The sequence below is a fragment of the Mustela lutreola genome, chromosome 11 (genome assembly GCF_030435805.1).
Source record: "Mustela lutreola isolate mMusLut2 chromosome 11, mMusLut2.pri, whole genome shotgun sequence".
Lineage (NCBI taxonomy): Eukaryota > Metazoa > Chordata > Mammalia > Carnivora > Mustelidae > Mustela > Mustela lutreola.
The window spans coordinates 40,686,565-40,704,936 of NC_081300.1; the positions used below are offsets into that span (position 1 = coordinate 40,686,565).

Genomic DNA, 18,372 nt, shown 5'->3' on the forward strand with positions numbered 1-18,372 from the left:
GCTATCCACATTTTCTATTTTGACCATGTACATAGGCATCACAGATGCATTCATAAAGTAATAAATAATTGGAATCTTTACAAAGTTTCAAGACATTTTCAAAGACCCAGAAATAAATCATCTGATGGAAATGTTTATCTGACTTATAACAATATATACATACATTTACTTGGCATATTTTCCAAACAAATTAAAAAAATGGCAAACCAATTTAATGTTATAGACAGCCAAGATTGTGACCTAGGCACGAAGTATCCATTTTATTTTGAAAATAAAAAAGTTACAAGAAATGCCTCCTGCATTCTCTTGTCATTGCCTCTGCATGCATGTTTAACAGTGTTCTTTCATAATTCTTGATTTGCTAAAGTAACATTTCTTATACTCTTCTGGGCTCTAAATCTTGTCCAAATGATACTCAGGTTGCTATACAATGTTTGTCTTACATATATTAATAATTATTTGCATATATTAACAATTCAGCAGATTTATTGAAATATCAAGGTATAAATTCTTTGTTATCATATTCAAAGCTGTGCTATTCCTCTCATAACATTATCAAGTTGTCCCATAAAAGATGTGAGACATGCAAAGAAGATCCCATCCAAACATGACTTGTGAGCTGGGGTGGTGGGTTGAAGGGAAGAATTGGAGGACCACACGAACCAAAGGTGGGGTGGGTGTTCTTAGACATGGGGAATATTAACCCTGTTATTCAGAATACCCACATAATTAAGGGGAGCCTGGGGTTTGGAAGAGCATTTAAGACACTCCACTTGTTTGTAAAATCAATACACTTGTCATTTTGGGGAGAATACACTACAACCATACCTTGTTTGTAATTCAGGTTTATGACTCTTTTAAGTTGTTGACAATATGGGATTTTTCTGAACAGGAACTTCAGTGGGACAAGTGACTGCCATAGACCTTGATGAACCAGACACTCTCCATACTCGTCTGAAATACAAAATCTTACAGCAAATCCCAGATCATCCAAAGCATTTCTCTATACATCCGGATACAGGTGTCATCACCACAACTACACCTTTACTGGATAGAGAAGTAATGAACTGATTAATTTTAGAATCACTAAACTATATTTATACTCATAATGAACTCCCAGAGGAGTCTGGCCACCTCCCCAGATTGTTTCCCTACAGCCTGTGTTTGGGCTTCTCTGGATACCTCCTTTGTGTCTAAGGAGATTTGGGGAAAGCACAAGGTATTGGGCAAGTTCTCATGAAGATCATTGACCTGATGTGATGTGTGGATGCAAAATAGCTTTAAATTTTGAAATTTTATGGTAGACATATCTGGTTTCTATTGCACTGACTAGCCAATCTCTTATTCTTATTTATACTTATATATTTTAAAATCATCAAAAAAGAACATAAAATAATGAGAGCCTATTCAATGGCAATGAGAATCACTAGCTATAGGAAATAGATGAGTTCATCAGTGTACCTTTTTCTTTCATTTTTTTTCTTTTTTCCAGCATTGTGATACATACAAGTTAAAAATGGAAGTGCGAGACATGGGGGGCCAACCTTTTGGTTTATTTAATACAGGAACAATTACTATTTCACTTGAGGATGAAAATGACAATCCACCATATTTTACAGAAACTTCTGTGAGTATCTCTTTGGATTCATTTACCTCGGTTCTTTCACTTTTTCAAAAAAACACAAGGAATTTGGTAGTTCTGTGAGATTCCATATTTTGGTTTTAAGAGTGACCACTTACAGGTAACATGAAAAGAATATGATTTCTGAAAAAATAATTGAAGAACCAGTTTTTTCTAAATGCTAGGAAAAAACTACTCTCTTGGCTATCAAAGGGCTGCTTAGCCCTTGATGTTATTCATGTATTCACCAGTGTCTTGGATGCCAAGTTCTATTGTTGGATGCCTTGGGTTTAAGTTTATTTTATAGAGTGCAGGAAAAGAGGTCCTCTCTCTCTGATATCCTTTGTACTTCAACTTCCTAAGATGAAAAAGAGACTAGCTTTATATCCTCTGCTTTGCTGGGACAGCACTACATACAGTGTGGACCTCCCATTATCTATATGCAGATTCTCCCAGCATCATGTATGAGGGAACTTTCCCTTAGGAAGTACACAGTACAAGAAATATATATAGGAAGATACTTCCAGGAAATGGCTCTTCTTTCCTGAACTTTTAATAAATAATAATTTTTTCATTAATCTGTACCAGAGTACAAGTTAAAGAAAAGAAAACCTCCAGTGACAGGCACATTCATACAATATTTTATATGAATCCCTACACCTTGTAAAGATATGTTTATCCCATAGTTTAGAGAAAATGAAAAGTCAGTTAAGTAACTTGCTGACGATCTCATACATTTAGACCATGTAAGAGGAAAAACTGGGATTAGAATCAAGATCTATTGTACTCTAATGATTTTTCATCCTTCTATGAATTTATTTTACATTTCTAGAAGATTATGGTTTACTACTTTTTAAAAATCTTTTAATATAATATGCTTCTGTAATTGTATTTCTTTTTTGGAGGGAAGAGGAAAAAATGTGATTTAATTCCTCAAAAAAGGAAAAACTTTTTCCTTAAAATGTTTGCTAGGGAAATTAAATTGAATTAAAAACAATAATTGGCATAATAACAAGTCATCCAGTAATAATAAGAAATCAGTGTAGGTTATAATTATCTATAAATATTAAAGGCTTACTATGTTGATATAAACAGGGCAATTCAGAATAGATAAAATTCAGAATAGATAAAATCTGAGGGCTTGAGTGATTTCAGAGAAATTTAGAAGTTAAGAGATGAATTAGTATTTGAAGAATGGGTAAGATTTGAAAAAGCAGTTTAGTAAGGAAAGAAATAATCTATGCATGAATTTTTTAAGTCCTTTCCAATTTATGTTCACACGTTCCTATATCACTTTATTTTCTTTTTCTTTAAATGTAAATTTTAAAGTAGAAAATCATGCTGTTAAAGCTATCAATTTATCATAACAAGAGGCAATTGTTTTAGTATATTACAGAAGTAGAAGAAAACAGAATTGACGTTGAGATTTTACGAATGGCGGTACATGACCAGGACTTGCCAAACACTCCTCACTCAAAGGCTGTCTACAAGATCCTACAGGGAAATGAAAATGGAAACTTCAAAATTAGCACAGACCCCAATACAAATGAAGCAGTCTTGTGTGTTGTCAAGGTAAACAACAACAAAACAATCAAGCAATACTTTAAAAAATACTAATGTACACTTGGGCATTGATTTCTACATATCTATATCCTATATACTATATATATCTCCATAGTAATTTCTGTAAACATATGACTAGAGAATTGCAACGTAATGCTGAAATGATTTACATTTGTTTACTTAAATTTTTTTTATTATTATTATTTAACCCTCATTTTTTTCTTAGAAGATGGGCATTGCAGGCAAAAAACACATTGTTCTATAGATGGAGAAAACCCAGGCAAAGAAATATTGTATTAGTAATCAAATATTGTTCTTAGAAGGAGTCTTAGGCAGCCACTTGATCTTTAATTTTTTGGAACACAAGAAAGAAAGAAATGGAAGAATCACTACTGGACATCAAATCTCTTGTCTTTTCAATTGCTTTCATGTTCAGATTATACTTTTACTTCTCTATGCTGTATAACAGACTATTTATTAACTATTTAGCAACTATTGTCATTAATCCTCCTATATTTGAAGTAGCCAACACATTGGGATTTTAAAAATACAGTCGCAATTAGTACCACCCAGAATGATAAACTAAATCTGGCTCCTTTCTCCCTTCCAGGTTCTAACCAGGGCTGACCCTGCTTAGCTTCTGAAATCAGATGAAATCAGGCATATTCAGGGAGGGATGACTAAAGACACAATTGGTTCCTTTCTGAGTCTTTCTATGTGTTGCCTTTCCTAACCTCTAACATATTTTCCCTGATGAATATCTTAGGGAGAGTGGATTTTCTTAAAAGCTACAGACACAAGTTGTACTTTCCTCTTATGATTTTTAGAAAATGCCCCTTTATTATTATGTTGCTTATTCTTTTTCTCACTCTCTTTTTCTTTTTTTTTCCTGGAGTTTTTTGTTTGTTTGTTTGTTTGTTTGTTTATCATTTTGGGGGGGTCTAGACTTCTTTCTCTTGCTTTCCTTTTTATGTTATTTTGATGGATTTTAGTCTCTAATTGTTTAACCATTGTTTCAACATTCTTTCTTCTTATTCAGCTCAGGACTGAACACTTTGATTAGGAGCTACATAAACTCAAATATGATAATTTTTTTTAAAAAGCCCTAAAAATAATGTGCTTCCAAAAGATGCTGCTAGATAGTATCACTATAATTTTTACAGATACACTCAGAGTAACTGCTCCATTATAGCCAAATCTCATGTCCCAGTGGTCTAATTATCTTATATACTTCTTATACTCTTTATATACTTCTGTTGTCTCAGTTATCACTATTCTCCCACTAGATAAATTTGGGTTTAGTCACTTATTTTGTATTTCTATTAATATTTAAACTTGTAATGAAAAAAATAAAGTCAGGATCTTCCCGAAGAAAGGTGAGAAGAGAAATTGGTTAAATCATCAATAATTTTGCATTTGATAGCATTTCTCATTATAGGAAGTCAACCATTAGTCTTAAAGTATATTAGCACCTGCTTTTGGTAACATTTTACACACAAAAATGATATTCCTTTTTGTGCTAAAATTTGGAATCCTAATTATAAGTCTTCTGTATAAAGTATTACAGATTGACTGATTAAAGTATGTTTATTAAACAGCCATTGAACTATGAAGTGAATCGCCAGGTTGTTTTGCAAGTTGGTGTCCTTAATGAAGCACAATTCACTAAAGCAGCAAATTCAAAAACTCCTACTATGTGCACTACAACTGTCACTGTTAAAATTAAAGACAGCGATGAGGGTCCTGAATGCCAACCGCCAGTGAAAGTTATTCAGAGTAAAGATGGCCTCCAAGTTGGACAAGAATTGCAGGGATACAAAGCATTGGATCCTGATACACGCAGTGGTGAAGGCTTAAGGTAAGGTATTCTTCAAAATGATATGTTTTGAGATTATGTCCAGCCTTTGGCTTGAGCATTTACGTTTGATTTTTTAAAATTAGGTATAAGAAGATAGGAGATGAAGATAACTGGTTTGAAATTAATGAACACACTGGTGACTTGAGAACTATAAAAGTACTAGACAGAGAATCAAAATTTGTAAAAAACGACCAATACAACGTTTCTGTGGTTGCAATGGATACAGGTAAGTGCAATTTTGTAGAAATAGAGGATATATTTTTAAGGAAATCTTGGGGTGAACTTTGTTTACTTTCATATCAAAATTTAATGCAAAACAGATTTGCATAGATTGCTCAATTTGTTGGAGACCACCCAATGTCAGCTCCAGTGCATCAGTAATGAAAACTAGGAGAGGACGAATGGCCAAAGACATGGTGGCATCCTCTAGGATCTCCATTGTTTTCAGGAGTACATACTTAGATAGTTATGGCTTGAGCTTCCTGAGAGGGTTTAGTCCTTCTAAAACAATTGGGTTCAAGGTAGATCTGTTTGAGCCTTTCTTAATGGAAGTATCCTATTTCCTAAGAAATGGTCAAATAATGACTACATCTTTTGCTCTGGTTTACAATCCTTCTCCAAGGTTAGTTAATTCTAGAACTTATCTAGTGAAGAAATGTCCTTCAAATGTCATAAAGTAGTCATTTCCAAATCCTTCTGAATGTACACTCCTCACAGTAGACAACTTTTGAATGTGGACCATTGCAATGTATCATACCCCAACAGTTTTGTTTGTTTGTTTTTCAATGCAAGTACCCGCCTTACTTAAGCTTTGGTTGCTAAGGCATCTGCTTCAAAGATCCCTATCTGGAATAAACATTACCAAGCAGACAAGACAGTGATTCAGACCACATCCCAGTAGCCCTACCAGCCCAGGCTCCTTTGTTTTAGAGATCTTGATTTCAGTAACTGACCCCTGGGGCAGCTTGCTTTTTCACTTCCAAGCTCTTTAAATTTCTACTCTTAGGCTTTAAATTCACCACTGAAGACTGGACTCCAGAAACCCTCAACCCCCACTCTTGACCCCAATAAAAGGGGTATCCCAGGCCTGCTTTTTTTCTCCCTGATCCCTACATCCTCTCTGTGTGGCCCCAGAAGTGCCATGTAATTTCCAGGACTTGTAAGTACAGTAAAGCATTTTTTCCCCCAGAGTTTCCTGATAGTTGGGACACCTTGCAGTCATATAAGAACCACAAAGGCCAGTCTAGCCACAAGATTGGTTATGTGCAGGCTGAGACCCACACACAGCAACCTCCCTATATTTACTAGTATGTTTGTATACATGTGCTAGTAGGTTAACATATGCCTCACAAAAATGCACCAACACTTGAATAGTACTATTTCCATGTGCCAAAAATACTTATGTTTCAATATCTAAAAAAAAACTAAATGTAAGTGTCCTTGTAAATATCATCGCTTAACCACTTGCATACGAACCTCTCTTCCTCTTGATACCTCTCACAGAAACTACATTAAAACTACAGAACTACGTTAAAAGTTCTTTCAATACAGGTAGGAAAAAAAAAACCCACTAAAGAATGCAGAGAACATTAGCTGAGAAATAATGTTGCCACCACTCTAAAACCCTGGATGATTTGCTGCTCCTATAGAAGGAGAAGTGAAAGCGGAGTGGTTCAAGAGCACGATTATGATGTCAAAGAAGGACTTCTGTTTACTCATTTATTTCACAAATGTTAATAGTCTAGTAAGTTCCAAGTACTAGGCAAGTTACTATAGAAATTAGAATTCAGAAGATAAGTCAAATTCTCACATGATATAAATGAAAGGATTACTGTATTCTCATAAGAGGTTCTTAGTATAACAACTTTCCCCATAAAAGATTGTATGGATATTATAAGTAGAAATCAGTTAAGAGCTGCCCCTCATTTCACAGAAATGAGAAGCTTAGTGATAGGAAAATGAAACATTATTTGAAGAGAAGGAAAATACAGACAATAGAAATAGAAGAAATTAACGTGGTCTTTTGTCGCTAAAAATATAAGGAGATGAAAGGCCAAATCTGAACTGTAAGAGTCTATGTCCCAGGCTCATGGATAATCTGTGTGTGCTCACAAAGAAGTAAAGACCCACATGGTGACATCAACATTTTTGTTTATTTTTGTAAACAAAATGAATATATACTTCCAAAGGGCCAGATATCTTAATAATTACTTTTATTTCCAGATGAAAGTTTAGTTTTGGTGCTCATAAATATTTCAGGATGATAACCTAGACATTCTTTTAGCTTTCTTTGAATCCAATTTATTTACTTCTGCTTCTTGTGTCAGTCTTCTTTGCCAAGCAGATTGGTTTCCGTGCTATCACTCTAGAAAGCACTGTTTCATGTACCCTCTGCCTAGTATAGCACTGCCCATCCTGTTTGAAATTCAGGTCACTTAACTGCTTCAGATGAATGACAGTGACATCTTCCATGATTGTTTCCACTCGTCTGTGTTCAGTTCTTCTCTTAATACCTCTTAAGTCTCCTTTCCCTGGGAATGATAATTAATTATCACAAGTAATGTATCTTTTCTATAAAAAGGTATTTCACTGCTTCTCATTTATATTATGTTCCTCTAACTAGATTAATTGTGCTAATTAACACATCATCTTTAGTTTGCTGATTTTGAAGTTGTCACTTGTATTCAAATTTATCTACAAATTTCTGGCAGTATCAAAATGTTTATGTTCTATTGCAGATTTCTTATTAGAAGAGCTGTTAAAAAAAAGAAAAAAGAAAGAAGAGCTGTAGCTCTCTTTTATTTTTAGATATTATAAAATTTGTTTAGATAGAATAATTTTGGAAAATATATATGCAACAGTGGCCTTTTATAAAGTCATTTATTTAAAAATAACTTTTAATAAGTTAAATAAGCAAATAATCACTGAAATATACTATAAGATATGGCTTAAGTGTTATTTCAAAGTAAAATGGATTATATTTGCATATGATTTATAGTGGTCTTTATGATAAATGCTGAATTTATCTAATGCTTCAAATTTAGAAGCAAAAAACGAGAAACTGGATCAATTTTTCTGTTTATTTCAATTTTGAGAGCTTACGATTTATTGTAGTTTATTATCTTCTCACAAATGGGAAAATCTAGACATGTTTTTTGAACTTCATTATCTCTTAAACACAAATCATCGGTAATATTTTCATTAAAAATATTGAGACAAGGTGAAATGCTTTAAGCCAATAACAGTGGCCATCTGGAGATGAGTAATAGCTCCTATGGTCAAAAGCATATTTATTGAATTAGGGGAAAGGTGCAAACTTATTTTATGGTTTACTCAACAAAGTTTTTTGGAAAGTATAAAACAGTAATTGCATTATGTTCAAGGTGTTACTATGAAGTTATAAGTTAGCCAAGAAATGCTAGGCAGAGCATTAGGTTCTCAAGACGAATACAACTTAGCTCTGAAGATGATCATGTTTACAGTTCAGCCAGTGAGTCAATGATGAGCAAAGTGTTCTGAGAAATCAAAGGAGAATATCGCTGCCACTGTCTAGAAAAGTCACGGCAAGTTTCAAGAGGAGGAGATATCTGAGCGGATTCTTGGAAGATAACAAAGTATGATCAGGCAAAGAGAAAGAGAAAAATATTCCCAGAAGTGGCGACAGAATGTACCAAAGCAGACAGGGAAGGGTGCACCCAGTGGGTTTGTTGAGAAGCTTTACAAAGTTTGGGAAAAGAGTATGTGAGGAAATGAGTCAGAAGAGGAAGTCAAGGAAGTAACTGATGACCTAAAGTGAAGTCTTTGTATATGCAAGATGAACAAATGACTTCACAAAGTAAGCTGTAAGGAATCCATTTTATTTTCAGGTGGCTCTTCTGTAGTGACATTGCTCATCATGTCATACCTTTTCATTTTAAAAAGCACCTCAAGATAACATCTGATAGAGCCATCAAGCTTCAAGGAAGAGTGACATGTCACTATTTTGTATTTGTAGCAGTGGTATTTGGGATCCCAAAGTGTGTGAAATTCAAGTTCAGACAGCCACTAGAAAGCAGATGTCAGCGGTGTGTCACAGAGATGCCAAAAATAAGTTTTTAAGCAAAGAAATATCCTATTTTTAAATTTTTCATAGATGGCAGATCTTGCACGGGAACATTAGTAGTTCTTTTGGAAGACTTTAATGATCACCCACCACAAATTGATAAGGAAGTGACAATTTGTCAGCATGACAAGGATTACGCTGTGCTGGAACCTGTAGATGCTGATGGACCTGAGAATGGTCCACCTTTTCAATTCTTTCTGGATAATTCTGCCAACAAACTTTGGAATTTAGAAACAAAAGATGGTATGTAATTATGCTAAATCTTCTCATCGGTAGGAACTTAAGATGACTGATGGTTTTGACATTCACCTTAAGTTCATTATGATAAATAAACATTTATTTTAGGAAATTATTTTATTGATCCCCCCAAAAGGATAATACCTTGCTTTTAATTTTTTTTTTTTTAAACTTCTCATTAGCTTTTATTGCACCTCCTTCCACATGGCTTCAAGCTACCAGGACACCAGCCCTTCTCCTCACTACACACACACTCAGACAATAGAAATAGAAGAAATTAACGTGGTCTTTTGTCGCTAAAAATATATGGAAATGAAATGCCAAATCTGAACTGTTAAGAGTCTATGTCTATTCTCTGATCTTCCCCTGAAGAATCTGGCCTTCATGATGACAGGCTGTTTTGGGAGCTTTCCCTTCCCCCAAAACTTTGCAGTAGGCGGGGCACAGCACATCAGTGATAGGAACAACTCCAGTCTTGTTTTTGGCAGCATTTACCGGTGTCCGCTCACTGACCAAGGTCCATAGTTTGTCAAGGTCGACAGCTGGGCAGAGGCTCCAGTTCCCGTCTAAGGAGTAATGCCTCACATTAACTTTTTAAAAGTGACCTGAGTCATATTTGTCAAAGTTGGTAATGTGGTGACGCCTGCTGCCCGTGTCCCCCTGGCTTCCTGGGTGAATCCGGTGCTAGTCCATGTGGCTATGGCTGTGGCTCCCATGGCCCCAAAGTTTCTGGGTCTTCCTCAGTCTGAATGGGGTGTTGGCAGCCCAGAGAAAAGAGCAAAAGTATGTTTTTAAAGCAATAGATAATATATTTAGTGTCTAGTTCCAAATATCTTTTAAGAGAACACATCAATCCGTTTTAATATAGTATTTGAGTAATGTTAAGTATAGATTAGTCTAATATAAATATAGAGCAATAATAATTTATTTTTCTGGTTTTTCAAGAAATCAGAATCATTTTTAAGAAATAAAAAGCAGGAGTTGGGGGGTGGTGCCTGGGTGGCTCAGTGGGTTAATCATCTGCCTTCAGCTCAGGTCATGGTCCCAGGGTCCTGGGATCCAGTCCCGCATCCAGCTCCCTGCTCAATGGGAAGCCTGCTTCTCCCTCTCCCTCTCCCACTCCCTCTGCTGTGCTCCCTCTCTTGCTGTGTCTCATTCTGTCAAATAAATAAATAAAACCTTAAAAAAAAAAAAAGAAATGAAGAAATAAAAAGTGGGGTGAGTCACCTGGGTGACTCAGTAGGTTAAGTGTAGGTGGGGCTTTTGATTTCAGTTCAGGTCATGTGTGCTGGACATGGAGTCAGCTTAGGATTCTCTCTCCCTCTCTCTCTGCCCCTCCTCTGTCTCTCCCTCTCAAAAAAAAAAAAAAAAAAAAGAACCACTAGAGTTTTTCCTTAAGCTAAATTCTGCACCTTTTCTCCCCCAGCCTACCCCAAGCATATCAAGTAAGATTAATATTGCAACTGAAAAGTTTCAACATATATTCCTTTTTTGCTCTAGGTAAAACTGCCATTCTCCGTCAGCAGCAAATTCTTGATTATAACTATTATACTGTGCCTCTCATAATAAAAGATAGGCATGGCTTAAATGCAAAACACATGTTAACAGTGAGAGTATGTGACTGTACAACGCCATCAGACTGTAAAATGAATATAAAAAATGTGAGAGATGTTAAGCCAAATGTAATACTTGGAAGATGGGCTATTCTTGCCATGGTGTTGGGTTCTGCATTGCTGTTATGTAAGTATAATTATCTAGAATGTGTTAGTTGAAGGCTTATCTAATATTTAAAAATATATATGGTGGTTCTTTATTTAATGACCTTTTATAGCCTTTGGTAAATGTGTCCTTTTAAAAATCTTGTGTGTACTATATGACTGGGGGTTTTGATACAGAAGAAACATATCAGTAAGAGCAGGTTAAATTTAAACTAATTTTCAGAGCTGTACCCTTAGTTCTTCCAAGAAGAAGGTATGAGACCCAGGATAGATCGTTTCCTTTCTTTCAAGCTCATTTTTCCACAAGTAAAATAAAGAGGTTGGTTAAGATTCCCTCCCATACAAAACATAGTCTTTTAACCAGCCAAGTTTATGCACAGGAAGAATTAGTGAAGAGTACTTCCAAAAGTCGCTTAGATGTTTATGCTCGCTGTTATTAATAAAGGTATTTAACATACATCTGAAGAAGACTCCAGTGAGGGGTGCCTGCCAGCTCAGTCAAAGGTACACATAACACTTGATCTCAGGATTGTGAGTTAGAGCCCCACGTTAGGTGTAGAATTACTTAAAATAAATAAACTTGAAAAAGAAAGAAAATTGGAATTATAAAAAGAAAAAAAAAAAGACTCTCGTTAGTGGAAAATGGTCACGGTGAGCCACTGAGGAAAAGTAATGCATGCAAAGAATGTTGAGATTTTGCATTCTGCAAACTTTTTTTCAAGATGCAAAAGTGATGGAAATCATTGCCCACCCTTCTCTCATCTCTCCTTCCCACTCGCCCTCCCTCTAGCCTTCCTTCCTTTTTTAGTCATTTATTGGACTACAAAACCTATTTGCATTTATAGGCTTTCCACGTAGTCTTTACTGTGTCCTAATTCATTGACTTGAGTTGCAGGTTAGATTGGACATGCCCCTTAGCACAGTGATTACAATTTCAAAAGTGGCCACAGATTTTAAGTAACTGCCTTTCATGTTTGTATTTATGCCTAATGCCCTTTGAGTGTGTTCTGTATGGATTTGAATTATCGGTAATACTAGCTTAAATTTCAATCAAAGGGAGTTACTATTTCAGTGTGGAGGAAAGAAGAGAAACATTTAAGTTAGTTCTGGAGTTGGGAAGAGACCTGTTAACAAACTATGCTCAGTTCATCCTTCTTACTTTTAACTGATTTATTTCTCATTTAGCCTAATAATAGTCTTAGTCAGACAGAGATGGTCTATATACTCTGTTTTAAATTTCATAACCCAAAGGGATCTTAATTTATGGAACAAATTCTGTAAAGTTCTGTGAAGAAACTTTTAAAATATCATGATTTAAATGACCATGAGAGACTACGGACTCTGAAAAACAACCTGAGGGTTTTGAAGGGGCGGGGGGTGGGAGGTTGGGGGAGCCAGATGGTGGGTATTAAGGAGGGCTTTTATTGCATGGAGCACTGGGTGTGGTGCAAAAAGAATGAATTCTGTTACACTGAAAAGAAATTAAAAAAAAAAAAGATATGCACCAGCAAGAAAATAAATACTATTTTACTTAAATACTTTTTTATTTTTTAGGTGTTCTGTTTGCTTGTTTCTGTGTTACTGCTAAGAGAACAGTAAAGAAGTGTTTTCCAGATGTAGCCCAACAAAATTTAATTGTGTCAAACACTGAAGGACCTGGAGAAGAAGTGATGGTAAATTAGATTTCACTTTGGTATGAATTGTATGGTGATCAAATGATAACAGCTGAGTATTACATAATGATAGTAATAATAATGACAACTAATGTTTATTGAGCACTTACTATGTCAAGCAGAACTCCATGTGCTTTGCATGCATTAACTCATTTTTTAAAACGATTTTATTTATTTTTTTGAGAGAGAGAGTGAAAGAGAGAGAGCATGAGCAGTGAGGAGGGGCAGGAGAGGGAGAAACAGACTCTTTGCTGAACCAGGAGCACATGAGCCTCAATCTCAGAGCCCTGAGATCATGACCTGTGCCAAAGGCAGGTGCTTAACCAACTGAGCCACCAGGCATTCCTGGATTAACTCGTTTAACTTTATAATTCTATTGTATTACTTTCATAGTGTAAGGGCCTATTTAGCCAGAGCGATTCCATCCAGTTAAACAGTGATTTTGTTGTTTATGCAGTAAAACTTAAACTAACCACCACCCCCCCACCGCCACCCGGGGAACTTTCTTAAAGCAAGTCCCGGAAACCAGTAGAATATGGTCAACCAGTCCCTGATAACAGAGCCCAAATACAAGAGTGGGTCAGGTCAGGTGGAGATAACAGAGCCCGAATGCAGGAATGAGTCAAGCCAGGTGGAGACATCCAATCAGTGGGGTGTAAATACTGTCTCCCCAGCTACCAAGGAGTGTGGGCCCCACCTTTTGGACGCCAATTCTGACCAAGGTGATAGGCTAGTTCAAATAGCTACTATGGGGTGAATTGTAATTCAATTGACCACCCGTGAGTGACCTAGCATGACTGTGCAGCTTTCTCTGTGTGTTGCAATCTCATTGGCCACCTGTGTGTGACCAGGCTCAACCACATGGCCTTTGCTCTATAAGAGTTAGTCTGTAAGGCAGGGAGGGGTCGCCCTCCCTGTAAGAGGCAGCCCTGAATGGTCGGTTTGGTTCTTGATGCTTGGTGCGAAATAAAGCTTTGCTTGACCTTTGCTTTGTATCAGTCTCGCTCCTTTGATCACTATCATTGGGGGACCTATCGATAGACTCCAAAGAATCATAAACTCGTGGTTCCTTGACTTAAAACCAAATCTTCAATGGTATTCTTTTCCCTTTGTGCATGTCTGTGTTCAAATTTCACCTTACCCAACCTGAGTGTGGCCTCATCTAAATTTAACTAAATACATATGTGATGACCTCTTTTTAAACAAGATCACATTCTAAGGCACTGAGGGTTCGGACTTCAATATAATCAATTTTGATGGGAAAGAAAAATGAAAAGAAATTGTTAGTTTCAATTTGACTCACTCATTTTATAACTCTAACTTTACTTTTAGGAAGCAAATATTAGACTCCCCACACAGACATCCAATATTTGTGACACAAGCATGTCTGTTGGAACTCTTGGTGGCCAAGGAGTCAAAACACAGCAAAGCTTTGAGATGGTAAAAGGTGGCTACACTTTGGATTCCAGCAAAGGCGGTGGACATCAGACCTTGGAATCTGTCAAGGGAGCAGGACAGGGAGTAATGGAGGCTGGAAGATACACTTATACCGACTGGCACAGCTTCACCCAACCTCGGCTTGGTGAGGTGAGTGCCAATGTCTTTGAGTTCATATTCCATGAAAGTTAAAAACGATTTTACTTTTTATTTTTTTTTAAAGATTTTATTTATTTATTTGAGAAAGAAAGAGAAAGACAGAGATAGTAAGAGAGAGCACAAGTGGGGAGGAGAGGGTGAAGCAGGCTCCCAGCTGAGCAAGGAGCCCAGCATGGGGCTCGATCCCAGGACCCTGGGATCATGACCTGGGTGGAAGGCAACCGTTTAACCCACTGATACACCCAGAGGCCCCTAAAAACGATTTTAAATCAAGATTTCCCAAAAGTTTTCCTCCTCAGGCACCTGGAACTCATCACCTTTTAAGTTCTTTAATTATCATATATATGGATTTAAGGCCCAAGCCCAAACAGAAAAATGATCCTTTCAAGTCTAACTTTTAAAATAAGGTTTACAAAACTGCTCAACTATCTAGGAGGGGCATATATATATATACGTATTTAGGAAGTACAAGAGGACCAGTAGCTTCTTCCCTAAAAATTACCAGAAAAATCATTTGGAGTGAAAGATTTGTATAGAATGATACATGGATCATAAATTATAAACATTTTTTAGTATACTGAATCCTCTGTGTGGTCATAAAGGCCTGGCTATCAACATCAACCAGACAGGCTGTCAAGCTTTTATTTTGGGTTTTAGTTCCTTGTTTTAGGTTCAGATTAACCGATACTGGTTAATATTTATCCAGTTGAATATATTCCATAATTGTATATAAATGGAAGAATCATAGCCTATATGGGTTCCCCAAATATGTGAAGACCTACAAAGAGATGTTGGAACTATACAGCTCTTATGTTCAAATGGGAAATCATAAGTTAGTTTTGTGATATGCATGTATCTTTAATTTTCATAAATGTGTTCGCTAGGAGCATTTATATATCTGCTATATTTTCAGAATGAATATAATACAGACCAATCATGTGCATTTTTTATATGTAGGAATCCATTAGAGGACACACTCTGATTAAAAATTAAACAGTAAAAGGTAAATCAAAGACATTATTTTTATGCTAATATGTTTAGGTGTCTTTAAAAAAATAATAAAATGTGCTCTTTTTTGATACAGAAGGTGTACCTGTGTGGACAAGACGAGGAGCATAAACATTCTGAAGACTACGTGCGTTCGTATAACTACGAAGGGAAAGGGTCTATGGCAGGCTCTGTAGGCTGCTGCAGTGATCGGCAGGACGAAGAAGGGCTTGAGTTTCTAGATCACCTGGAACCCAAATTTAGGACGCTAGCAAAGACATGTGTCAAGAAATAAATGTGTGTTTTAACAGAGAAACATCTACAAATGCATATGTAGGAGTTTGTTGAATGTAAATTGATAGCAGCATCTGCTAATATTTTGTTTATTGGAAGTAAACTTTGAGTCAGGTATAGATAAGGATGCTATAAATACAAGGCTCCCTGAAATTCTCCTCGTCTCGCATGACTTCCATATTCTCTAGAAAGAAAAGTTTCATGTGTTAATTTTCTTTTCTATGCATGTATATATCGCCCTTTTCAGGACTCTACCAATGTGGTTCTTGCATCTTCTATTTGAAAACTTATGTTACTCTCTATGCTACGAAAGTGTGCGGTGGGAGAGCTGGGTATTGTCGAGGCTAATAAAAAATGCATTTTAATTTGAGATGAAAATTAAATATTTTCCTTCAAAATTCTGGGGAGATTGTTCTTAGAAACACTGTCTTTGGTGCCGGAGAATTGATTTCTCTACCTGTGTATTGAAGGACTTTCGTATTCTTTGGTTCAGTCTTCAGTTTGGGAAATAAGTACTCATTTCTCACTACACTTTTCACACTGCGGAGATGTTCTCAGCACTCTCGCTTTCAGGAGTCTTCAGCGCTTGGTCCTTGGATCTCTTGACCATACGAATCCATATTCAGGTTCCTACAGCTTCTAGGTTTGTTGGAAAGGCATGGACCAGAACAAGCCCATAATAATGTGAGCCAGAGATTTTATAAGGATCAGATGGGAGAAGTTCCAAGAAAGAATTGCAACCTTGATGCCCATGGTGTGACTTAGACTCACAAATAGGTTTTGTTTGCCCACCGGGATGTATTATTACCTTTTTAAAATATAAATACTTTGACAAGAGCATGCACTGTCTAGTTTGGCAGAGGCTGGCCATCTTCAAGCATTTGTAAAACCAGCCTGGCAGGCATTAGATTTGCAAGCCTGACACACGGTGCTTAGCCTTTTAAATATGGTAAAAATGGAATGAGGATCCATATTGGAATTTAACACTCCGCCTACCTTGGTAATTACTTTAAGAAAATGGAAAATCAGAAATACTGAATTTCTAGCATGTAAATGTTAAAACATGGAAATTTATGAAAGCAACACTCAACCAAACATTTGTTCAATGATGGATAAATGAATGAACACATGAGTTAATAAATTATTTTGAATGTGTAACATTTTAATAGGCTATTATATTGTATTAATTTAGAAAGCAGTTATATATTTAAATAATATTTTAATAGTCTTTTGTGCCAAACTCTCTAAATTTGCAGACAATAGCAGCATATATTCCATGGAAATTTCTCATTCAGACCAAAAAACTGTTTCATTTTCTTTAATCTACTAACTAGTTAACTATTGAAAAGATTATTTGATTTTTAAAAAATTCTGTAATTATTCTTATTCTCAATTACAGCTTCTGATTAAAGCTATTTCTTGATGTGAAATTGGGTATTAGAGCAGAATATAAAAGTAGTTCTAATAAATAAATATTTTATTTTATAGGATGTCCATAATGTACGATTTTTATAGCAACTGTGGGTAAAATTATTTTGGAGGGTAATGCAATTTATGTTGTCTGAGGTATACATTACTCTGACAATGGTACCAGTTCAGAAATTTTTAAGTATCACATTAAAAATTTGGAAATGAATCACGCCATGTTATATTGTTGAATGTAGGTGCAGAACATTTTCTGAGCAATTAAAAACTATTAGCCAAACATTAATTTATATGTGTTTGTTTATGTTTTCATTTATTATATTTACTTAAATAGGAAAGAGAAACTTTATGTTTATAACATAAAGTATAATTAAAAGCCAAAAGTTATCAAAATAAGACACCCTAAAGTATTACCAGAATTGTTAGAAAGTACGGAAAATGAATTTGTATTAAGCAGTTTTGGCTAGCTTAAATATTTTCAAATATTATTAAAGTTTATCTCACAAAGGAAGTATGATTTGTCTTTCTTTAGGAAACCCTAATCTCTGTTTACACTCAAAACTAAATGTTATTTGTATGACTGATAAAATTTATAAAACTCCACTGGCCTGTTTACCAATTGAGTTGGTTAATAAAACATTATATTATCTTTATGGATTATTTCATATAAGTTATCAATAGGAAATCATTATGAATTGTTCTTCTGTAATTAAATCTATAGTTAGGGAAAATATACAATTACATTTTTATCTTGATTCAGATCTCAAAAGTATTCCAAGTTAAAAAATTCTATAGGAATACCAAGATAGATGAAATTTGATATAATTATTATAAATTAGCTTTGTTAAATACCTCTCTAAGTTTACTGAGCTTTCAATTCTCCTGAGTTATGAAAAACATTTTATAAAATTTGATATACATACTTATGTTTACCTTTAGAAATTGGGGAGAACCTTGGTGACTCAGTCAGTTGAGCGGCTGCCTTCCCTCAGGTCGTGATCCCAGGGTCCTGGGATTGAAAGCTGCTCCAGACTCCCTAATCAGCGGGGAGACTGCTTCTCCCTTTCCTTCTGTCTGCTACTCTGCCTGCTTGTACTCTCTATCTCTCTGTCAAATAAATAAAATCTTAAAAAAAAAAATAGAAAATGGAATAGGCTGTTACTTGGAAATTATTCACAATAGATGTTTTAAAGTTGAATATTTTTATTATTATAGAAAAGAAAAGCTAACTCCATTTTGTGTTGTCTTAGCTTTAAAAACCCTGTACCGGTTGAAAATTCTCAATTAGATTAGGGTAA

General features: G+C 35.5%; 1 protein-coding gene across 1 annotated transcript in view; it reads left to right on the forward strand.

Moving 5' to 3' along the window:
- DSC1 (desmocollin 1) overlaps positions 1–17,738 on the forward strand; it is a 245,197-nt gene extending 227,459 nt beyond the window's left edge. Inside the window, exons 13-22 of the mRNA XM_059138997.1 lie at positions 893–1,059; positions 1,493–1,627; positions 3,008–3,193; positions 4,783–5,042; positions 5,126–5,268; positions 9,175–9,387; positions 10,882–11,121; positions 12,654–12,772; positions 14,105–14,359; positions 15,453–17,738. Of these exons, the coding sequence (XP_058994980.1) occupies positions 893–1,059; positions 1,493–1,627; positions 3,008–3,193; positions 4,783–5,042; positions 5,126–5,268; positions 9,175–9,387; positions 10,882–11,121; positions 12,654–12,772; positions 14,105–14,359; positions 15,453–15,650 (1,916 nt within the window). The 3' untranslated portion in view covers positions 15,651–17,738. The remainder of the gene's footprint in view (positions 1–892; positions 1,060–1,492; positions 1,628–3,007; positions 3,194–4,782; positions 5,043–5,125; positions 5,269–9,174; positions 9,388–10,881; positions 11,122–12,653; positions 12,773–14,104; positions 14,360–15,452) is intronic.
- Positions 17,739–18,372: the final 634 nt, after the last annotated feature.